Source organism: Gobio gobio, assembly GCF_949357685.1.
Source record: "Gobio gobio genome assembly, chromosome: 7".
Taxonomy (NCBI): Eukaryota; Metazoa; Chordata; class Actinopteri; order Cypriniformes; family Gobionidae; genus Gobio; species Gobio gobio.
The window spans coordinates 26,179,844-26,205,410 of NC_137103.1; the positions used below are offsets into that span (position 1 = coordinate 26,179,844).

The window sequence follows — 25,567 nt, forward strand, 5'->3', positions numbered from 1 at the left end:
CATGAAAAACATCACATAAATCCAAGACTTATTTTAGCCGGTGCCACAGATTTTCTACTGACATTATCGTTACATAATAGATAAAGATAAACACATGCCAGAACATTTAAAAATTGCAGTCAACTAAATACATATCAAATAGATAATGGAAAAACAAAGCAAATCATATTTAATGAGGAAATGTGATTTTTTAAAACTGTAATAATAATGTCAGAGCTAAATAGCCAGAACATCACATTGCTGATGGTCATAGACACTATGGGGTACATTAACCAATAATTTGGTTAAAACTTTTCTATATTATCTATATTATAATCAATGTATAACTATATAAGCTAGGTAACAGAAAAGAAAATCACAAAATAAGTTATCTCCCAGTTATGCAACATTTATTGAAGTAGTAGTCTGTCAGAAAATTATTAAAAAATAATTCATTCTTTTTCGTCATATGACCTCAATACATGTGTTGAACAAATTCATTTTCAAGTTGATGGTAATAATTAGATCAACAATGACAATGCAAGCGATTTATCAAAACCAGTAACCTTCTGAAAACAAAAATAAAATCAGCCTTTATATATAGCAGTAAAGCTGCTGTTGCATTTATGATCTTCATAAGCAGTGTCTTATTAACCAGCCTAGTGAATGACAATGACCTAACTAGTGACAGACCGAAATATTGGGTTAAGCCGATTAATCAGACAATATTTAGCCAATTTGTGATTATCGGCACAAGCCCAAAATTGGTTGGTTTTCAATATTTGCCCAATGTTAGATCTTCAATGACTTTTGAGAATTCTTTAACAATTTTTTTGTGTAAAGTAATCGCTTCATTTCTTAGCATATCATCCTATGTATACTGTATATAAATCCTGCAATCTGTCATTAAAAACCCATATCGGTTGATCACTAGATCTCACATTAAGGCTGTGTGACATGTCAGCAAAACTCTTTCAGTGCATGCTCAAATGCATATAGAGGAAAACACACACACACACACACACACACACACACACACACACACACACACACACACACACACACACACACACACACACACACACACACACACACACACACACACACACACACACACACACACACACACACACACACACACACACACACACACACACACACACACACACACACACACACACACACACACACACACACACACACACACACACACACACACACACACACACACACACACACACACACACACACACACACACGTGCTTGATCTGTTTGTTCTTAGATATGCCAGTGAAAATTGCTCAATTCCGAGCTCCTTCAGGGGCACTGCCTTTTTAAATATTATTCCCTTATTGCATAGTGTTGCTTAGTGCATCCAGTGAATATAAGCTCTAAATATATCTTAAATTCATTCTTGTACACTTTGATGAGAGTAGATCTAATTACAACTACATCAAATCTCATATAGTGTTTTATGTCAGTGTGCTGTGATATGCTGAAATAGAAATCATTTCTTTCAAAATATACATGTTGTTTCAGAGTTGCACAGATTATACAGTTAAAATACATAACAACATTATCTGACTTCAATTATTTCTTCACTACTGCAAGCCATCTTTACATGTTGGTGCTTCAATTTCATTGTTCAGTCTATACTTGCGAATTATAATACCTACTTCACAAGACTTTAAATGCATTTAAAAACACAGCAACCCGGTGTAATATGCAAAATCACAACAAACCCAGTAACCCAAACAGAAGCTGGTTATTAATAGGATGCATCTATTGAATTTTATAGGATTGTTTAAAAATAAAAAGTAGCGATACTATTCATTTGTCTACATTTTTCAGTAACGTGACAGTAACTCTGTTTTCGCAGTAACAGTAAGCTTTTTTCCCCCAAAAAACCAATAGCACTGCTTTGCAACCATGCAAGCTATTAAAATATTCATACATACTCTCCTTGAATGTCCTCTTTCTCTTAAAGGATTTGTTCACCCCAAAATGAAAATTTCCGGATAATTTACTCACCCCCATCTCATCCAAGATGTTCATGTCTTTCTTTCTTCAGTCGAAAAGAAATTAAGTTTTCGGAAGAAAACATTCCAGGATTTTTCATCTTATAATGGTTTTCAATTGCAACCAAAATGCTGAAGGTCCAAATCAATGCAGTTTCAAAGCGCTTCGATGGGCTTCAGAGGCTCTGCGTGATCCCAGATGAGGAATAGGGTCTTATCTAGCAAAACGATCGGTCATTTTCAAAAAAGCGTGACCTTTCCTACATAATTACGTCATCCTTAGCACCTCGCAGAGCTATGAGCTATTTATTTTTTGAAAATGACCGATCGTTTCGCTAGATAAGACCCTATTCCTCATCTGGGATCAGACAGAGCCTCTGAAGCCTATCAAAGCACTTTGAAACTGCATTGATTTGGACCTTCAGCATTTTCATTGCAATTAAAAACCATTATATGATGAAAAATCCTGTAATGTTTTCTTCCGAAAACTTAATTTATTTCCGACTAAAGAAAGAAAGACATGAACATCTTGGATGAGATTGGGAAATTCAGGACATTTTCATTTTGGGGTGAACTAATCCTTTGAGAAGCATTGGAAAGTCTGATGTATTTTAGTGAATTTCCTAGAGCCAGTGATAATGAAGTTCCTTCAGCTGGATAATTTATATACACTACTGTTCAAAAGTTTGTGGTCAGTAAGGTTTTTTTTAATAATTTTTTTTAATTCATAGTTTTATCCAGCTAGGATGCATTAAAAAAATATAAATGTTACAAAAGATTTTGATTTCAAATAAATGCTGTTTTCTTTACACTTTATATTAATCAAAGAATCCTGGAGCACAAATGTTTTCAACATTAATAATAATAATAATAATAATAAGAAGAAGAAATGTTTCTTGAGCTGCAAATCAGCATATTAGAATGATTTCTAAAGGATCATGTGACACTGAAGACTAGAGTAGTGATGCTGAATAAATAACATTTTAAAATATACTGAAATATAGTTTTTTTATTATACAAATATTAAGATTACTGTTTTTTACTGCTCACCAAGGTTTACGTTAACCTTGGTCAGCAGAAGGGACCTTTGTCAAAAACATAAAAAAATCTTACTGGGCTCAAACTTTTCATCAGTAGTTTATGTATGCGTTTTCTATAGTAAAATATGATAAATGCTGCTGTTCATCGCTATGTTCCTTTCGTCAAAACCCATACCTTAGTACATGGGTACTGCTTTGATACGATATATATATAGTTTCATCTGATTATATTAAAATCAGAGCATTATCATTAGTTGGAGTATCAGTACATAAGTCAGTAACAGACTGATACCAAATAATATAGTAATGAGTGTCAGTTATTACCAAAACTGGTATAAAATATTGGCACATGGTGAGTGCTTGAATAAAATTGTATAAAACAGAGGAAGTCTCTTTTCTGCCCAGTTAATATGGATGTTGAAATGTACATTTTTCTTCAAGGTGTAACTTTACTGTCATCTCTGTAGCACAGTGCTTAAGGGAGTGCTTGAGTGGAATGTGAGCCTCTTCTTGAGGCCTGAAATAAATGAGCACATCTTGACTTGACCTGTAATCCGTGTCTATTTAAACGGCACCTACTCCATAAGAATGTGCACAAGTTGGCGAAGCTGAGGCTGCACTGCTCACAAACCAACCCATCCTATGTAGTCTTCTCAAGCTGAATCTGGTTGTAGCAGGCCTAAAGGCAGAGACAATAAGAGAGAAAGAGATTAAAATAAAAGATGGAAAACAATGAAAGGGGACTAGTGATTGTGTGTGATGAGATTATCCTTAAAATTCATACACATTTAATAGCTTTCCAAATAAAACAATTGGTTCATAAAACCAGTCATTAATCTCAAAAGGGCTCGTATGAATCATAGAAAATGTAATTTCGTTCTCACTTTGAGAGTTGTCAACATGAACCCAAGCTGTCCCAGCTGTAGACTGGAGTCTGTGAGGTCCTCTATCAGACTGACTTCAGAGCCCAGGTTTCTGATCCTACACATTCACAAGCAAAAGATTATTTACGTAGGCAGACAAACTGAATGTTTCAACAGATAACTTCATTGCCATAAGGTCCATATGTAATGAAAGGTTTGTAAAAGTACCGTGCGCGGAGCACCACATAGAGGAAGATTGGAAAGAGGTCATCCATGGACCACAGAAACTCCTGTCCAAGCACAGCCTGCACGTCCTGGGTGACCTCCTCAAAGGTCAGCTGTATCACCTGCAACTTCTCTGAGGGAGTGAATGCTGTGCTGTAAAAGCAAAGACAACAATGAAAATATAAGAACACTGATATTAAATTGTAAACCTATGTTACACACAGACTGTCTTTACCTAATCTGTTGCAGGGTTTCAACAGCAGTAGCAAAGCAGGCGTCTTTAGTACTAGGCAAGACCTGTCCGATAAATCCAATTGAACCATTTAAGTTATTTATTTTACTAACAGTTTCATCACTGATTATTTTCATAGAAATTACAGAAAGGTTCACCTGCTTTATCTCTCCCAATACAGAAATAGAAACTGGCCAGAACTTTCTGGAAAACAAAGAGACATTCATCTCAAAATTGCAAAAGCCACCATCCTTCCTGGACTGAGGCTTTGATTAGTCATTACACTGTATAGAGACAACAGAAAGTACTTAAAAGTGCATTACACTTAAACCATGCATAAAATATAAACATTTCATTGCATTAGAAAAAAAAAATTAAATATATCAAATATAATATTACATTTATAGGGTAGACTTAAAGGGATAGTTCACCTAAAAATGAAAATGATCCCATAAATGACTCACCCTCAAGCCATCCTAGGTCTATATGACTTTCTTCTTTCAGCCAAACACAACCAGAGTTGTATTAAAAAATATTCTGGGTCTTCCAAGCTTTATAAAGGGAGTGAATGGTACCTTTTTTTTAAGCCCAAAAAAGCGCATCCATCCATCATAAAAGTAATCCATATGGCTCCAGGGGGTTAATAAAAGCCTAGTGAAGCAAAGCGATGCATTTAAGTAATAAAAATATCCATATTTAAAACTTCCATAGTTTATAGTTCATATCGCCGGAACTCATCTCGCGTACGGTCGTTACCGGAAGCAAGTGATTACAGTTTATAAAGTTATAAGTATGGATATTTTCCTTACAAAAATGCATTGCTTCGCTTCACAAGGACTTTATTAACCTCCTGGAGGCTTATGGATTACTTTCATGATGGATGGATGCGCATATTTGGGCTTTAAAAAAAATGGTACCATTCACTCCCATTATAAAGCTTGGAAGAGCCAGGATATGTTTTAATATAACTTCATAGAAAGTCATATATACCTAGGATGGCTTGAGGGTGAGTAAATTATGGAATAATTAGAATTTTTGGGTCAACTAACCCTTTAAGTTTAAAGCCACTTCATAATATCTCATGGCTGTTTAAGAGGAGACCTGGTCTTTTTTACTTTACTGAAAGCAGACAAGGAGCACTTTTAAATGATTATGACCAGATTATAAAGCCAGTATTATAAGGTGTTATAGCTTACAATTTTTTATTGAAAAAGATGATACAACAACATAAGATTTATGCATTATACATGCATTATAAATATAGGATTCATAGAGAAAGTTACCGAACTGACTACTACTGATGCATTTTAGCATTGTCTTTGAATTAATTACCAAGGACACCTGTCCAAATACAGTACGTCTTGTCTTAAAGGATTAGTTCACTTCAAAATTAAAATTTCCTGATATTTAACTCACCCCCATCTCATCTTATCCAAGATGTTGATGTCTTTCTTTCTTCAGTTGAAAAGAAAATAAGTTTTTTGAGGAAAACATTCCAGGATTTTTCTCCACATCATTGACTTCTATGATAACCAAAATGTTGAAGGTCCAAATCAGTGCAGTTTCAAAAGGCTTCGAAGGGCTTCAGAGGCTCTGTGTGATCCCAGGCGAGGAAAAGGGTCTTATCTAGAGAAACGATCAGTCATTTTCAAAAAAAAAAAAAATGAATATACTTTTTAACCAAAATTGCTCATCTTGCACTGCTTTGCAGTGAACCAGTGATTGCGCAATCCCGTCAAAAATGTCACACTAGACGTAGGCGGAAGTACCGTCCCAAGCGAACGTGCTAGGGCTAATACAAATGCCCTTTACCATAAAACACTCAATTTTTAACTTCAAAATCAACCGACATCGTTGTTTTACCCTTTTTTTTAGCTAAAGGGTGTTTGTATTAGTCTTCGCATGTGCGCTTTATAAACACGAGGGCGGTACTTCTGCCTATGTCTAGTGTGACGTTTTAGACGTGATTGCGCAATCACTAGCGAGCCGCAGAGCAGCGCAAGATGAGCAATTTAGGTCAAAAAGTATATTCATTTTTATTTTTTCGTTTGCTGGATAAGAACCTTTTCCTCGTCTGGGATCGCGCAGAGCCTCTGAAGCCCTTCGAAAACTGCATTGATTTGGACCGTCAACATTTTGGTTGCCAAATCCTGGAATGTTTTCAAAAAAAAAAAACTTAATTTCTTTTCGACTGAAGAAAAAAGACATGAACATCTTGGATGAGATGGGGGTGAGTTAAATATCAGGAAATTTTCATTTTGAAGTGAACTAATCCTTTAACTTTAAAGATTATATCCATTGATTTATCAATTAAAAACTACAAAACTGTCAACGAACTGTCTCTTGGCATATTGTGAATTGGCCTTTGAGCATCCAAACAGTTTTTAGAGCCACTATAATTGCATCATACACACTGTATTAAAGTAATATTTTATATGGTACTGTAACTTTTGTCACTTACTGTTGTACTCCAAGGAAGGCTAAGAGGGCGAGATCAGGCTGTTTGTTGAGTCTTAACACACAGTTCCAGTACACTTCCTCCTCTCTCTCTTTCTCTAGTGTGTAGAGGGTGAAGAGAGGAGGGTAAAGCCGTGGCAGCAACACCGGCAGGAGAAGACTTGAGCTGCTCACTATCCAACTGCAAAACACACCACACACACAAGCCTGTTTAATTGTTATGATAGTATATATCAATATATAAGTATCTAACTATCTACACACAAACAGATGTTAGGTACTCCACTAGGTTTGGGACAGATCCACTATTGTCATGTTTAACAGTTTCTGAGGGCATCTAGTAGTGATGCAAAACTGTAGTTCAGTCACAGTGGTGCTGTCTTACCCATGCTGTGGAGACTCGGAGTGTGTACTGCTGTTAAGAGAGTCTGAGCCCTCTTCTGAGGAACTGGAGGAATCCAGAATAAAACCTCCGTCCTCAGGGAGACCAGGAAACAGAAACCTAAGGCAAATATTTATAACACTTGAAAAATGACAGCGTTGTCAGGAAAATCTATTAATATGCAGTGGTCTGTGAGAATTGTAATGAAATTACTGGTATGCCTCATTATTACATTTAGAAGAGCTTATTATGTAATAAAGCAGTAATAATGAAAGAAGAACAGAGCCTTCACTACAAGGAAAATGAACTTTGCAAAATGCTTCACTGGCTTTTGAAGAACTGGGTTATGTGGGAACTCATCGTGAAGCAATCACAGAAAAGACTAAACTTGTTACCTGACTATTTGGAATATGCGTGTTAAGTATGACTGTATCTCCTCCACTGCCTGCTGTAGGAGGCGTCTATTGGCGCCCACGCCAACATAGGTCATCCTGTACACAGTGACAAGGGTCTCCAGAAGCCAGCCCAGAGGGTGCAGAGGGGTATCACAGGCCTAAAGAGAGTTACACCCCAAAAAAAGGGTATTCAGACATTTAAAAATGTATAAATGTACACTACTGTTCAAAAGATTGGAGTAATATTTTTGAAAGAAATTAATACTTGTATTCAGCAAGGATGCATTAAATTATTCAAAAGTGACAGCAAATACATTTATAATGTTACAAAAGATTTCTATTACAAATAAATGCTTTCCATTTATCAAAGAATCTTGAAAAAAAATTCCACAAAATATTAAGCAGTACAACTGTTTTCAACATTGATAATAATAATGTTTCTTGAGCAACAAATCAGCATTTTAGAATGATTTCTGAAGGATCATGTGACACGAAAGACTGCTGAAAATACAGCTTTGCCATCACAGGAATAAATTCCATTTAAATTGTAATAATATTTCACAATATTACTGTTTTTACTTGGTAAGCATAAGAGACTAAGAAACATAATTTAAAACATAAAAAAAACATTAAAAACAGTAGTAGTACGTGCATTATATAACAAAATATTTAACTAAATTGCATTTATGTTAAAGACAAATATCACAAGCACACATTTCAAAACATCAAAAAGTATTTGGACACTTAATAGCTGTTAAATGATAGTGGAACATGTCCACCTGTGGTTGCCCTGCTTGGACACCTGTGAGAACTTGATGGACTCAGTTCTCCTCCACTAAATATCACCTTGTCACCAGTTAGTTCAAAGTCATTGCAAAAATGGCTCAGAAAAGTACATTAGTTTTGAAGAAAAAAGCTCTAGCATCATCCGTTTCCACTTGGTTTTATATTTTGTATCTATTGCAATGACATGTACAAATGTCAATGAGTGTCCAAATGCTTTTTTGAGACATCTGTACAGTTTTGCAGACTTGGGGCCCTATTTTAACGATCTGACCGCATAGTCTGAAGCGCACAGCGCAGGTGCACTTAGGGTGTGTCTGAATCCACTAGTTTAACGACAGAAAAAACGGTCAGTGGTCCAAAAGGGTTGTACCTAGTCTCTTAATGAGTCATGGGTGTGTTTTGGGCGTAACGTGTATTAAACCAATCAAAGACTCATCTCCCATTCCCTTTAAAAGTCAGTTGCGCTTGCACCATGGCGGATTCGCTATTTACATGGCGGAATTTGCAAGCGGAAAGACTGAACGCTTCTCCAGAGAGGAATCTTTTTATTTTTAATATTTAAAAATGTTTGTGTGCTGCTGCACATCCCTGTGTGTATAATAAGCAGAGTGTACGCGTGTTGTGCATCCGCCTATAGGCGCACATTACTAACATACACACACAAAAAATACTGCGACTTTATACCAGGTTTTTGTTGGTCAATGGCGCAGTCGTTTTCAGTTGCCTCAAAATAGCAATGCGCCTGAACACCTCGTTTTCAGACCAGCACGACCATGGGCGAACAGATGGACGCTATTTAAACAACATGGCGCTGAACGTGAAAATGGTAACTGCGTCTGGCTGAAACTAGCTGAAACTCCATAACACTTGTGTCGCCCCTGGTGTCACATTGCACCAGGTGTATGATAGGGCCCTTGGTGTTAATAAGCCTTTGGAAGTCTCACCTTCATGAGATACCGACGGATGTTGTTGTAGGAGTCTGCAGTAACAGGGCCGACATGCTGAGGAATCACTTCAAGACTCTCCAGCATCTTAGTTTGAGATCGGCTCAGCTCCTCTGGACTACAGACATACATATGTCACTGGTGATTTCTTCACACATTAAGATAACCCATACACTTACATTCATGGGCGTATGTACAAAAAAGGCGTACCACTTTTGCGTACCAAAGTTCAAATTTGGTGAACTAAAGAATCAGTATTTGTTATTTCGTATTTATTAAAAATAAAAAAGAGGATGGCATCTTATCCTTCATTATTTGTTGCAGGGTACAAAGCATTGTTGTGTGTTGTGTGCACCTTTACTCATTCATTGTGTGTGTACATACGAATCTCTTTGTTGTCTGCGTCTGGCAGTGAGGGAGATGGCGATGCTCTCCCAGGCTCTCTTACACACTCCCTGACCAGGAGTTTCACAGCCTAGTCGATCCCAGCACTCCTCAAACACGGCTTTCCACTTTTCTTCTGCAGGCACTGCGTGTTGACCCGACACACTACACACACACAGAGTAAAAATACTGTACAAATAATACAGTAGGCCAAAGCTTTATTCATGACACACTTACGGCATCTTGCTTTCTCTCCTCAAAGTTTCAAAGGGTTTTGTAAAAGTTCCAGCCACTCTCAGACCGCTTCCCCAGTGACCATCAAAGACCCCATCCAAAGAGTCACCATTAGGCATGAACAGAACACCCTTCACATCCAAAAAACCACAGGAGATTCAGACACACAAGCATTTAGACGGACAAATATGCTTTCAACAGATTTGCTGTCACAAGAAACTGTCACATTATTTCAAGGTCACCTTTCCGCACAGAGTCCAGTCTTCTGAAAACTCGCCCTCAAAGACTGTGTCATCATCACATAGAAGAATCCCATTGCCCTGTATCAAAAAAAAAAACATACTGTAGTAAGTTGCTTAAATAATATAAAATGATAATAAGTATAGTCAATATCAGCAAATTATAGGCACTTTGTTCAATGCAGGCATTAATGTAATAATGCTCAACTGACCATCATCTTGTTATTAGAGAAGTTTCCTTCATAATACAATCCAAACTGAGTGATAACGACCCCATCTCCATGTTGCTGGTCATCAAGCCATATTCCCATGTATTTCTCTCCTCTGGGAGATATAGAAAGAACTTAATGAATTGTTTATAGCAGGAGGATGTTTAAAGTCTCAATTTTGGTAACTGCATTGTGCATACCTGCTGAAGTCATCGCACACCCCATAGCCTGTTCTTTTCCCCTGAACCCACTGGCCCACAAACACACTACTGGAGGAAGGAGAGGCCAACTTCCCACTTCGTAACATGCCGTGACCATGACGCATGTTATCCCTGAATGAGCCCTCATATACCTCACCTGAAGCATGCCTGCAAAGACAGAGCAGTCAGAACATAGACTAGATATTAAATGGCAATTCTAGAAATTTGAGATGTTCGGGGTCCCTGGTAAACTGATAATGGCTCAAAGATATGATTTAAAACACACACATTTATATCATTATTACCAGTATGTGCCAAAGCCATGCATTTTCCCCTCCTTCCAGTGACCTTGGTAACGCTCAAACTTGTTTAAGGTTGTGTTGGGCATCATATAATCTCCAAATCTACACAGAAAAGAGTATAAAATGCATATACTTTACTGTTCAAAAGTTTGGGGTTGGTAAGACACTGGTCACACAATTCTTCTGGCAAGATAATTTTATTTAACAAAATCGCAACTGCTCTCATGTTTTGGGTGGGCCAACTCCATTGTAAACTCAAAGACATGAGACGTCCCAAAACTTTTGGCAATATAGTATATTTTAGCAACAGTGTGAAAGTGAAGATCACATAACAGGCACAATACCGTTATAAACATGAATCGGTACAATATTCGCCACATGACTAAACATGCCTCATCGTTTTCAAATACCTCTGTTTTCACAGTCCACACTACAATGCGAAAATGCCATTTTCAAATTTATACATTTTGGAGAGCGTTTTCAAAAAGATTTGTTTTTGTTAATAAAAACACAATTTCAGGCCAAAACGGAGAGAAAAATATGCATTTTCAAACGAAAAAGTATTAGGGTGGAAAAGGCCTAATATGCTGATTTGGTGCTCAGGAAACATTTCTTATTATCATCAAAGGTTAAAAACACGTGTGCTGCTTAATATTATTGTATAAACCATGATACACTTTTTCAGGATTCTTTGACACACAGAATGTTCAAAACAAAAGCCTTTTGATCAATTTAATGTGTACTTGCTGAATAAAAGCATTCATTTCTTTTGAAAAAAAATTTTTTTACAGACCCCATCCTTTTAAATGGTATTGTACATACCAAAGAATCTGCAAGCACAAGTATGTTCATCTTTAGAAGTGTGTGTACTGACCCATCCTCCAACCCATTCTTGAATGTGCCACAGTAAACTGTCCCATCTGGCCACTTCAGAATCCCTCTATTTAAGGAAAAGGAGAACAGAAGGCACATGTATCACACATGAATCGCAGTAACACTCAAGATCCACTTTCATTTGAGCTACAACATGTATCACAGTGAATTCACAGTGGATTCAAATATTTCAGAGAGAGAAAAAAAACCTTAGAAAGGACTGCCAATGTTGTTCACTCAAAAAAACATGCATGACAGCCCTGCTTAAGTGGTTAAGAGCAATTATTGGAAAAATATATTTGTATTGTATAGAGTGTGAATGCAAACAGTCATCATGGGCATGCACTCACTTGCCGTGAGGTTTGCCTGATAGCCAGCGGCCCTCGTACGAAGCATCCTTGAGTCGGCCCTCTTTGCTGAAAGTGTGGGTGGAAGTACGTGACACAGGAGGATCTCCATTCTGGCTGCTTCTAGACACACGTGTCCTTCTGTTCAGGCCTGCAGCAAGCACATCCTCAATGGCCTGGTTAATGGCTCTCAGCCACTTCCCCTAACAGATAGGAAGAGGGCGGCAGAATTAACGCGAAGCAGAGAAACTTCTCAATCAAATGCTGACTGCATCAGTGCATTACCTTTTCCAGAGGGGAAGATGCCAAAACAACAAAGCTATCTTCAGGTGTGGTCAGCTTAAGGGCAAGTCTAGCAATGACAGTTATAGGTTAAACTGGGGGAGAAATGTTTTTTTTTTTGGCACAACAGTGTCCTTGAAACTCCCCTTTAGTAAGTGCGAGAGCATTCCTAACAGCTTAATATTTAATGAAATGTCATGTGGTAAATTAAACTACAGTAAAATGAACTAGAACTGTTCAAATTAAAGATAAAAGAAGTCTTACATGCCCACGCTTTCATCTGAGATGGGCTCCACCCAGAGTGTAGCAAGTGGGTATATGAAGTGCGATGAGAACTGTAGGGGAAAAAAGAGAGTTTACTCAGTTACACAAGCAAACCACTCCTTCATCTACAGGAATCAAACTAAAGCAAGTGCATGCTGTGCTGCTGTTACAGAGTCAGGAAAGGACATTTAAACAGGAAATGTATCTGATTTGTGAATAAAACGAGTTTGCCTGAAAGAAGAAACACATTAGCAAACACATTAGCTTTCTCAAAGAAGCTTTACTCAGCCATTCACACACACACACACACACACACACACACACACACACACACACACACACACACGTGTACCTACACCAGAAAAATGACATGCTCTCTTGCACAATGGAAACCACACCCAATACCCAAACATTTCACAACAACTGAAGCATTAATCAACAAAGTTGGGGGTAAAAAAACGTTAATTTCATGGAAATAAAAAGTATGCAATGGCACAATATAATATGATGTGATATGGTAAATGATGTGCTATGACATGATATGATAGTATGTGGGTCTTTGTCTAACTTAATTCATAAATCAGTCACACAGCTCAGAGGGGTACTACTTATGGACTTTGTAAAAAAAACTGTTATTAAAAGCTTGTGCAGACAAAGAAGGAATCGAAACATTTAAATGTTTGATGTTTTCAAACCACTGGCATAGGACCAAGAAGAAATACAGACCAACCAAGCGAAATACACAGTTCAAGTTTCCACAAAGCAATATGCCAGCATATTTGAAAACAAAAAAAAACACACGCACACACAAACACAAAACAATAGTTTATATATTTTAAGATTCAAATGAATGGAGCTCTATTGTTCATTTAGCTTTTTAGTTTATCTGCAAATATATCAAAGAGTAATAACTATAAATAATGCATAATTACATGCAACTAACCCCAAACCAAACCAGACCTGATGTCTCACAGGTTCTGAGTTTTCAAATTCCATTTTTGGCCTTCTTTTAAAGTGTGAAGTATATAAAAAAGATTCCAAGTTAGAGCAAAGTTTCACATTCATCAAATTATCTCTGTAACCTGTACATCAGATTACATCATAGCATAACTGTACATGTATTTTTTTCTTTTCAGCAGATTAATGCACTTCAGTTAAAAGTAAAAACAGTAAAAGATGCCAGCGGATAACTAGCTTGGGACACTTATTTCAGCATATTTTTTAAATATGCAAGAATTTCCATTTCAGGCTTATAAAGCGCCTAAAGTCAAGCCCTAAAGTATACACCGATTCTCTGCAGGCAGGAACTTAAACATACAATACTCACAAGCTTCTTTGATGGAATAGTGCCCTGAATGAATGAATGAAGAAAATAAAAAAAGAACATGAATAACATGAATAAATGAGTGTAATGAAAATCACAGGGTGGGAAATGTTGTGTTAAAACTTTATTAACCTGTGCATGAATCAGGACATCACTGAAGAGGATGAACCAGCTGGCAGAGAATCTTCCAGCGTTCTGTAACGTCAGAGCTTTATTGCTGCTCTCACAAACCAGGCGACGAGACGGCTTACGCAGGGATTCCTGAGAAAGAAAAGATCACGTAAAAAAGAGAACTGCACAGAACACACATCACATGTGCAGTTGTGCACATGCATCCGCCCAGCCACCAACAGGTTTGCACATAAACTAACCACAAAAACGTATCTGAAATTTATGTGGTCATATCTGCTGGCATTTAGCCCTGCAGCTTGCCAAGCAATTCAATTTTATTTAAGGAAATAGTAAGTAAGTCAACTTAACCACATTATACAGGGGAAGTAATATATATTTCACAAGGTCTGCTTCCAGAGTGCAAAATTAACACCAGCCAACAAGATGGTGGATTATTTTGCATTATGTGCTAGCTACTATAGCAGACCAACATTTCTTCTTCTTATTTGTTTTTGAAAACCATTCTCAGATTGATCTTTGACAAGAAATACTGTTAGTAATGATGACACATTTGGTAATAAAGAAAAAATGATCTTATTTGCTATTTGTTTGGATCTTAGTAGATCGTTGCAGCTCAAATGCACAATGCAAGTCTTCACACACACTCATGCTAATGAGAGTGTGTTCACATTTGCTATATTTATCAGAGCCAGAATTTGGTTATATAAATTACAGTTTGCGAATGCATGATGCATCAGCTGTCAGAACTTCATGCTTTGTGTGTTTCATTCACTGTTTAATTGAAACATTTAAAATAGCTGCTGGGCAAATAAGCTAAACCAGAACGGTTTGTAATGAATTAATATGTGAGGCAGTGCTACAATGGAAATCTAGCTAAAGGGCTAGACGTGCGGCAGGAATTTTATAAAGCAAGTTCATTAGGTTCATCTTATTGAATTTTAATTAAGAACCAAATTCACTTCAGCTAGAAGATAAACACTACCGTTCAAAAGTTCGGGGTCAGTACATTTTTTTCTTTTCTTTTATTTAGCAAGGATGCATTAAATTCATAGATAATATTGTAAAAGTTTTATACTTAAAATAAATGCTCTATTTATCAAACAATCCTGAAAAAATAATGCATCACAATTTCCACAAAAATACAAAGCAAAAATGTATAATAATAATAAATGTTTCATGATTAGAAAATCATCATATTAAGAATGATTTCTGAAGGATCATGTGACTCTGAAGACTGGAGTAATGATGCTGAAAATTCAGCTTTGCCATCACAGGATATATATCAATATATCTGTTTAATTATATTTTTGATCAAATAAATCCCTCCTTGGTGAGAGACTTCTTCCAAAAACATTTGGAAAACTCTTACCAAACCCAAAATTTGGTAGTGTACATAGTCCTTGCTATATAAGAATGTTGCTATATAATAAAAATAGCATAGCTGTTTCCACTTGGAAGCCAGTGCTGAAGCTATATCTGCTTTATAATTATATTCAGTTAAGTGACTGCAACATAAGTCCATATTGATATTCTGTGCCATACCGAATTCTTTCCTTTGAAGTTCTTCCAAAAATTGAAAGTGAGCTCAGCATCTTTTCTCTGCTTGCTGACAAGGCGAGCTAAAGCTTCATATTTGGAGCAGCCATTTTGAATCCACTGGTATTCCTCTGTGTTCTAAACAATAAAAGAGGAATGTCATGTATTTTCATTCCATTTAAGAGCATAATGAGAAATGGATAATTTTCTTACCACTTCAAAGCAGTTGGCTAGTTTCAGAAGTAATCTGTTATACCCATGCAGGTGCTGCAAGGGCATATAAAACAAGTTGACTAAGAGATCACAGGGTGATGGGTTCTTCTCCTTGGACTCTAGCAGAGACTGTATCAACTCCAGTTTCTTCCCAAATAATTCTCTGAAGAAACAGATCATGCATGAACAAAGAGTGATTGTACAACTAGAATCTTTTGTTATATTATCATGATATATTAATGAGTATGCTGGCTCAGGTATGACAACGCACTGTGAGGGTTTCAGCAATGACTGGAATCCTCCCATTACAAGAAAGTTTCCCACTGGATTGCTGTACCTGAGGATAATTGGTGTTATTATATATAGAGATTTTAAAATATAAAAGATCTGTTGTATGAATAGTATACTTGCTCTTTATAGGTGTCAATGAAAATGGCTGTGTTCTTGATCAAGACCAGTGTTTTGATCACTTTGCCTCTCTGCAGGAAGTTGGTGAGGGATACTGAGTGCTGTCCTGTCAGATGGCAAAGCTTGCTGAAACTACCAGCCATCTCTTGAAACAGTAACATGGAGGACTGACCCAGAGACGAGGCCAAAATCGCTACATTAAGACAGAGCAGATAAAATCAATGTCCAATTATAAAACCCAATAACAATCCACAAGATCAAAATGCAAAGAGTAAAAAGAATCCGTTACATACCACGACCTAGCAGGGGGCTCAGGATTTGCCTCTTCACCTTGCTGAGGGTGCAGTAGAATTTCCTCTCTGCCGAAGCAAGCTCGTGAACTGTCGCTATGAAACCCATTGCGTTCTGATCGGCCAAGGCCAAACAATTCAGTCCTCCCCCAAACACTTTGCTCACATAACCAATCTTCACAAAGGATACAGCAAAATTAGAATACATTGCTGCTTTACATAAAACAATTAAAGGGTTAGTTCACCCAAAAATGAAAATTTTTGTGCACAAAAACAAACAAAATTTATTCAACAATTTCTTCTAGCCTGTGTCAGTGCAGCGCTTCCTAGTTCTACGGCAGAATGACTCATGCGCATTATTGATGGTGCTCACGTGAACAGCGTTGGCCAATGGTAAGCCGGTGTTCTGGAAGTGCTGCACTGTTCACACTGAGTCAACAGAGTACGAGTCTGATACAGGCTAGAATAAATAGTTGAATAAAGTCATTATTTGTGTTTCTTTTTCACGCACAAAACGTATTCTCGATGCTTCATAAAATTACGTTTGAACCACTGGAGTCACATGGACAATTTTAACGATGTCTTTCCTACCTGTCTGGGCCTTGAAAGTGATAATTATATTGCTGTCTATGGAGAGGTCAGAGAGCTCTCGGATTTCATCAAAAATATCAAAATTTGTGTTCCGAAGATGAATTTTCATTTTTGGGTGAACTAACCCTTTAAAACTAACACAATTACCTTCCAGTTATTATACATATACCAACCAGTCACTGATATTTGCTAGCAAAATTATGTATTCAAGTGCAATTTATATGTGTTTTATAATATATATAGTGTCTTGTGGTATGACACTATATATATTCTGGTTGGATATTTTCTTTGTCACTGATTTTGTGGTATGTATTGTATTGATGTAATGTATGTATAACTATCTTCAATGAAGAAGAATGGCATCAGCTAATTTAAGAGTTTATTTTTATTTTACTAACAGCCTACTTGCAGTAATTGTACAAAATAATTAATTGTTATAACAGTGTATACGAACATTCATGCAGAAGGGCAGAAGGGTGGGCGTCTGGGTGTAGGTCCCGGAGAGGGGATGAGCACTGTCAGCGTTCTCCAGCACCTGCTCTCCGCTGTAGTAGAGAATGGGCTGATAACAGTCTCCATCAGACAGCAGCAAAGTGTGCGTTTGCCCTGCTGCCACGTCCCACACACGGATACCGTCAGAGATCTATCGACACATGCACAACTGCACGTTCATTTTTATACGAGGAAATGTATGGAGGAGGTTTTCAGAAAAGGTGACTGCACATCATGAAAAAAATTATAGGATGTATACCGTGGTGAGATTAGGAACTGTGCAGGGGGCATTCATATGACCCAGCTGCCCAAATTTGTCACTTCCCCAGGAATAAACCTGTGAGACAGGAGAAATACACACTGATTGTTATGAAGAAAAGGTGACAGTAGAAAACTAACTGTGTAGGGATCCAGAAGAAAAAGATCCTAATAAAAGTTATTGTTAACTTAAACTGAAACTATTAAAAAAAATGTCAGTAATTGAAATAAAACTGAAATGCAATATAAACATTAGATGAAAAACTTAAACTTAAAAAGTTTCAAATGAAAATTTGAAATGTCGCCTTGGAAAGTAACTGAAATACAGTAATTTGAAGTACAAAAATTTCTAAAACTAAAACCTAAACAAATGAAAGCTAAAGATATAAAAGCTATTTATTATTTACTAAAGCTACATATATATATATATATATATATATATATATATATATATATATACATACATATATATATATATATATATATATATATATACACATATATATATATATATATATATATATATATATATATATATATATATATATATATATATATATATATATATACATATATATATACACATATATATACACATATATATATACATATATATATACACATATATATACACATATATATATACATATATATATACATATATATATACATATATATATACATATATATATACATATATATATATATATATATATATATATATACACATATATATATATATATATATATATATATATATATATATATATATATATACATATATATATATATATATACACATATATACATATATATATATATATATATATATATATATATATATATATATATATATATATATATATATATATATATATATATATATATATATATATATATATATATATATATATATATATATATATATATATATATATATATATATATATAAATTAAAGCAAATAACAAAATTACTAAAACTAAAATATATAAATAAAAACTAATTCAAAATACTATACTAAAAAAAATACTTGGAATATGCAACTTCATTGTATTTCCACACTGCTCACAATACTGAGGTAAAAGCCATCAATAACAGAAGTCACTTTTATCATAACAATGGCAATCATGATAAGCAGGATTCTGTTGACGTTCTGAAATCTGGTAAGGTAACGTTAGCTAGCTACCTACTTAAATGTTGTATGAAGCAAACAATCCCATTCAAGTTTTCTGATAAGGAACTTGCATAGCATACATTACAATTAAACAAGCAAAAACCCAGGCTGCTGTTACATCATTTGCAATGCTTTATTGGATAAATCGTAATATACTCATAAATATGCAGTCCTGTACCTTGCGTCTTTTGTACGTTCTTGCTTTGAATCAAACATTAGGTTCGGTTCAAGGCTTAAAACTCTTTGAAAAGAATTCTGCACACAGTTGCAGCCTATAGTAAAATGGAGACATATTCTGAATTCCCTCTTTACCTGACACTGAGCTGTCAGTGCCAAGGAGTGATTTGCTCCAGCAGTGATCTTGACAACTTCCTTTTTACGTAAACTCTTAATGCAGAGAGGCTGTAACCTGCAAGGAGAAAACAAAAATGTTTCCAGTCACGCGCTGTGGTCAAAGAAACCAACAGTTAAACATAAACAAAACACTTATGTGTTTATGAGGGCTCTATTGTACCTGGGCAAATAGTCTCCATGACCTAGCTGACCTTCCTGGCCCCTGCCCCAACTCCACACTTCAGTGTAGAGGGAAGGAAGGAGATTTCTCGATTCTGAGGTAGAAGAAGTTGTCACGGCACCCACTATAGCTCTCAAATTGTTGGTTCCATGACTGTCAGAAGGCGACACTGTAATTCAACAAGACAGTGTAATAAAAATGTTCTTCATGCATATAACCAACTAAATAAGTAGAATTTCTTTAACAAGTTAGTTCACTAAAAATGAAAATTTTGACGCTGTTCACATGAGCACCACGACACATGTATGTGATGCTGATGTAGGAGCTAGCCAATAGTGAGCCTGCACTCGGACATAGAACCTGGAAGCGCTGCACTGTGTTTACAACGTGAACAGCGTCAAGAGGGAAAGAAGAAATAGTTGATTAAAGTCGTTATTTTTGTTTTTTTGCACACAAAAAGTATTCTTGCTTCATAACATTATGGTTGAACCACTGGAGTCACATGGACTATTTTAACAATGTCTTTACTACCTTTCTAGGCCTTGAAAGTGGTTATAAGGGTCTATCGGGGGTCAGAAAGCTCTCTGATTTCATCAAAAATATCTTCATTTGTGTTCCGAAGATGAACGAAGGTCTTACGGGTTTGGAACGACATGAGGGTGAGTAATCAAATAATTGTTTTTTTCAACCGTGGTCTTGGTACTATGATCAACGTGGATGCAGCAACATGCAAAATAAAAGCTTTCAGTAACCGATGCTATAGAAATACCCTGTGTGCAGTCAGCCATGATTCATTTCTTTTGTGAAAGTGTCCCATAGAAGGGGGTTTCCATAAAGTAGTATTCAACAGGACATGCTTTACAGTTGGCTGGCCTCAACAATAAATTTGGCTCACTGACAGAGAGCTTCAGGCCTTTTTAGCTCTCCATTGCAACTGAAAAGTTTACATTAATTTGTATGCCTTTTGTTTTTCAAACACTTTACAAAAAGGTTTCATTAGTTAACTATATTAGCTAACATGAACAAAGAAGGAATAATACTTTTTTATTAATTTTAGTTGATTTTAATTTCAACATTTACTAATACATTATTAAAATCAAATATTGTATTTGTTAAAATTAGTTAATGAACTGTGAAGTAACATGAACTAACAATGAATGACTGTACTTTTATGAACTAACATTAACAATGATCTTGGTTAGTTCATGTTAGTTAACGAGACCTTATTGTAGACTTTATTGTAAAATTTTGATGCATTTCTGTGATTTCTAACAAATATTTAAATAAAAAAAACTTCACTAAAACAACTGATTATGATGACAATAATTATTAGCTAGCAAAAATGTTGGCTGGTAAAATTCGGAATGAAAAGTGAAAATCTAAACTACTGGCCCTGATTGGTTGATTAAGACAATAAACTAACAGATTATTGAGCCATTATAATTCATAAACAAAAGGCTTAATCAAACACTGAGACTGAGCTCAATACATCAATCCAAAGGAAAATGTTATCAGATTCGAAGGGGTGGTACAGACCTGAAATAATCTTATCGATAGAAAAAAAGCAAGCATGTAAACGCTTGAATCTGAATGTTTGGATTAAAAAATACTGTATACATGCACAGTGCCGTGATGTGTATGTGTTCATATATTTTATGAACATGAGTATGTTTATTTACAGCTTACAAACTGGTCAGTGGAGCAGACTGAATATTTACTAAATATTTGATAAAAAGCTCTTCTGACATATTGGAATACACACAGTATAATGTACATGTAAACTCGTATGTGAATGTAATGTTTAGGGTTTATATAAACAGAACTTTCAGAATCTGAAATCGGACTTGATTCATTTGGATAGACAAAAATTAGTGCACGTAAACATACTTGGTTTACAATGGTAAATAAAATAGTATAGCCAGTAATATAACATTTTATAAAAAAGCCATGAGGTTTACAATACCTGGAGAGAAGCCAGGTAAAGACCCTCTGCGATCATGTGCTTCAGCGTCTTCTAATGTGATGTCCGTCAGACTGGTGCTCTTCTTACTTTGCAGAGAATCGTCTGGACAGAAGTCCATTCCAGCAGTCTCTCCGCCCCCCTCACAGGACTCAAATAAACATCCATTGCTGATTAAAAGGTCACTGATGCAAATGCCTCCATCCACACTTGAGTGCTGTGAAGAGTCATCAGAAGTGGAATCCAGTATTGGTAATAATTGGAGCGAGTATTTCCGCTCTGTGAAAGTATCTGATGCACTGCGTTGTCTGGTAGAAGCTGTGATCCTATCTGGTCTGCTCGGTGTCGGTGAAGAGGGACGTAGTGTAAGCTCATCACTTTGGTCTGATCGGAAAGGACACGTGAGAGATGACTGGCGGCTCGGAGGAAGGGAACCTCCCACTGAGGTGGCCTCGGTCTGCTCAGCGAGGGTTTGGTCCGAAATCCTTTTGAGGTAGTCTTTCAGAGCCTGCTCATCAGGGTAGGGAGTGCTTTGGGTTCGTCGTAGACGTGCATGCCCAGTCTCAGATACAGCAAGGTGTAGTTGAGTCTCCTGGCTTGTGGTATTTTGCTGAGATTCGGATGAGGATCCCTGGCCTTCACAAATGATCTTCGAGCTCAATGGGGATACACAGGAGTTGGGCGAGGAGTTTTTGGTTTGTGGTGTCTGCGCTGGAGAACTTTGTCCTGACCTTCGACCTTGTTTAGTATCAGCCAGTTCCACTCCAAGTGGACAGTAATGCTCATCGGAAATAATAACATGGTCATCCTTTTCAGTCATGGTGTAAATGCTCTGCTTACACTGCCCACATTTATCCCGAGCTTGCTGACTCGCCTCTGGGGAAGGAAGAAACTGAACCAGAGCCAGGCTGTGAAACCCACCACAAGCGATCTGAATCACATATCTTCCCACTAAATGCTCCACCTTCTGGGGTGTCCATACCGGGAATACGCTGGTAACCAGTCCAAGCTGGCAGCCACTACCCCAGGCCCACACCTCATGCTTTCTTGACAGGGCCAGAGTGTGATGCGCTCCGCAGGCCACATTAAGGACTTGGACCAGTTGTGGAGGATGGGTCTCACCATCAACCACACTAACAGGAGTGGGATTGGGTACCTGGTCCATTCCAGAGATGCCACACTGTCCTTGGGAGTTCTCCCCCCACATGTGGACGATGCCATCCTCTGTAACAGCAGAAGAGTGATAGCTGCCCGCCGACACAGAGATCACATGCTGCTCCTTCAGTGCGCTCTCCAAAACAGGGCCGGCAGGCTGAGAACTGACTCGTTTCCACGGCTGCTCGCCAAAACTATACACATGCCCATCTGAGAGAGGAATATGTTTGACAATTAGACAATTTGTTCAAAAGACCATTTCATGAGAAATCTGTTCATCTCTATCCATCCAAACATTTTTTGGCATAGGTCAGTAGTTCTCAAAGGGTGAGGCACAGGTACTACAGGGGGGCCATGGAAGAAAACATCTGTTGCAACAGCATTCAAGTGCGTAAATAGTAGCGGTTGGTGCTCTGCCTTTATAAAGCAGCACAGAAAGCCAATTCCACTGAATCTTTCTACTTCGTTGACATGTCACCGTCTGAACAAGCCCAACAAGAGGTTTGTGAGGCGCTGTCAAAAGAGCTCACTGCAGCCACTAATTATATATTGTTCATTCAAAACATCACTGAAATATTTAAAATTTTTGTACAATTAATCCATTTAAATAAAAAAAAAATGTTTTGCTCTATTATTCTCATTTACTGTGATATGTTTCAATTATTCATATTTAATTATTCATTATTAATATTTCTGAAGAATAGTGTGCAAACATTTAAAGTCAGCATGAAAAGGACAATAGTCTTTCCCCCCCCCCTATTGAAAGGTATATCTGAGTGAAACGGCTTCTCAAACAAGAAAATGTAGAGAGGGACTTGATTTGGGAAATTAATTGGATGGTTGTGGTTTGCTATTGCTGTGATCTCATGTGAGTCTAAATGTGTCATTAGAGAAGAGATTTTGCTGCAAGAGGGAGGGACATGAATTCTTGAACAATAATGATGTGCACGGCTATGGATAAATAATTTATAATAAATACTGCAATGTTTATATGAAAAAACCTGAATTGTCCATTTTAATTTCATGGTACTTTAAATGCTCAGGACAAACAAAGGACTCATGCACAACTCACAATCACAAAACATGTAAAGAGTCATGGATCATCCAGGTAATGACATAGTTAGTTCACCCATAAAGCATTGTCATTAATTACTCACCCTCATGTCGTTCCAAACCAGCAAGTTCATCTTCGGAACACAAATGAAGATTTGTTTTAATAAACTCTGAGAGCTCTATGACCCTCCGTTGACAGCTACACCACTACCACTTTGATGCTTCAAAAAGTTCATAAAGAGATCGTACAACTAATCCATATGAATGGAGCTGTTTAATCCAAATTCTCTGAAAATTCATTTAGGAAAATTTAATTTAGGCTTTTATTCACATGTAAATATTCATCAACTCACAGTTGTGGTAAACGAAAACCTCCACTGGTGAGAGGACCAATGAGGTTAATTCTCGTGTTAGCTTCTGTTTATGTTTGCTGACCAATGTTTATGTGAATAAAAGCCTAAATTCAATCTGTTCATAAAGTGATCGTGAATTTTCAGAGAATTTGGAATAAAAAGTTCAATTCATATGGATTAGTTTTACAATCTCTTTATAGACTTTTTGAAGTGTCAAAGTGGTAGTTGTGTAGCTATCAACGGAGGGACAGAAATCTCTCAGATTTTATTAAAAATATCTTCATTTGTGTTCCAAAGGTAAACGAAAGTCTTACAGGTTGGAAAACAACATGAGGGTAAGTAAATGATGACAGAATTATCATTTTTGGGAGAACTACTCCTTTAAGAATCATGTGTAAACTTTTGAATGGGTCGTTTACTTTTTATAGATGTTCATCTATCTGTTATGTGAAATAGCTTTTATTTTTAATGATCCCTCTTGTTTTGTTAAAAGGATTAACATTTAGCAGATTCTGCAAAGTGTGTGTAAACTCATGATGACCACAACTGTGTGTAACTGGTCGTTTCATCCTCATTTTACAGCGTACTTTACTTGTCAAAGAGATCTGACCTTCTGTCAGCAGAAGTCCATGTAAAGTCCCCAGTGCAGCATGAAGCACAGGCCTGGTCAGAAGCAGTCTCTCTGGGGTCACACCGCAAAAATAGCCCTGCCATCTGTGGAGCACACCTTTCTCCCTAGAGCCCTCGTCTTCTCCAGAGCTGGAACAAACGCATTCATTTTTCAATGTGCATGAACAACTGGTGTAAACAGGTCAACATCCTTCATAATAGATTTTGTGTTCAACTGGGTGGAAAAATAATAGAATAAATGTTTATAACGAAACGAGGGACTTTTCAAATAGTGACACTTTATAGCAGAAATGAGTAACGTTACGCACCTGCTCTGTTCCTCCATCAGCATTATTTAATCCATTTTAGACGGTGTGACAGCCACTCCAGCAACTATTTGAGATCAAATGCTGAATTAAGCGGACTTCTCAAGCGAAAGTAGCTGACACACAAACGCCCTCACTCGCACATTTAACGTTACTAGAAATCAAGTTTGTCACACATTAAAAACGCCCTACGTAGAGCAAACAAAAAGTAGTTACGCACGATTAAGTTCAAAACGTGTATTTACAAAACTTTGGGCTTTGTTTTTCGTTAAATGTGTGACATTCTGCAGTAGTTTAAGGGTAAATTGCTGTCCGCTTCTGGTGTCTGTATTAAAATGCGAAAGCTCGCGACTGAACTTGACAGCAGAATAAGTTTGTTTTGGGAGCTATGGAAAGCGCGGAGGGTCAAAATAGTTTCAATTCAGATTTACGTAACGCGGATGTTTGCTGAAAATCCTCTAAATCTAAAAACTCTATTAAAATGTCTTTAACTTTAGTGATGTAACTGTTGCACTGGGAATCT

General features: G+C 36.8%; 1 protein-coding gene across 1 annotated transcript; it reads right to left on the minus strand.

Annotated features, from left to right (window-relative positions):
• Positions 1-2,719: 2,719 nt before the first annotated feature.
• Positions 2,720-25,204, minus strand: als2a (alsin Rho guanine nucleotide exchange factor ALS2 a). Its single transcript, XM_079822209.1, has 33 exons — positions 25,048-25,204; positions 24,720-24,868; positions 21,552-22,913; positions 19,589-19,757; positions 19,387-19,483; positions 17,901-17,978; positions 17,604-17,792; positions 16,562-16,733; positions 16,272-16,461; positions 16,132-16,197; positions 15,861-16,023; positions 15,654-15,785; positions 14,112-14,240; positions 13,983-14,006; positions 12,656-12,726; positions 12,395-12,461; positions 12,113-12,312; positions 11,764-11,829; positions 10,893-10,991; positions 10,588-10,755; positions 10,391-10,502; positions 10,182-10,259; positions 9,943-10,070; positions 9,706-9,870; positions 9,322-9,439; positions 7,592-7,749; positions 7,200-7,316; positions 6,819-6,995; positions 4,516-4,561; positions 4,361-4,422; positions 4,129-4,278; positions 3,922-4,018; positions 2,720-3,716 (listed from the first exon to the last, which is right to left on the minus strand). The coding sequence occupies exons 1-33, from the start codon at positions 25,068-25,070 to the stop codon at positions 3,678-3,680; spliced, it is 5,061 nt and encodes a 1,686-aa protein (XP_079678335.1). The 5' UTR covers positions 25,071-25,204; the 3' UTR covers positions 2,720-3,677.
• Positions 25,205-25,567: the final 363 nt, after the last annotated feature.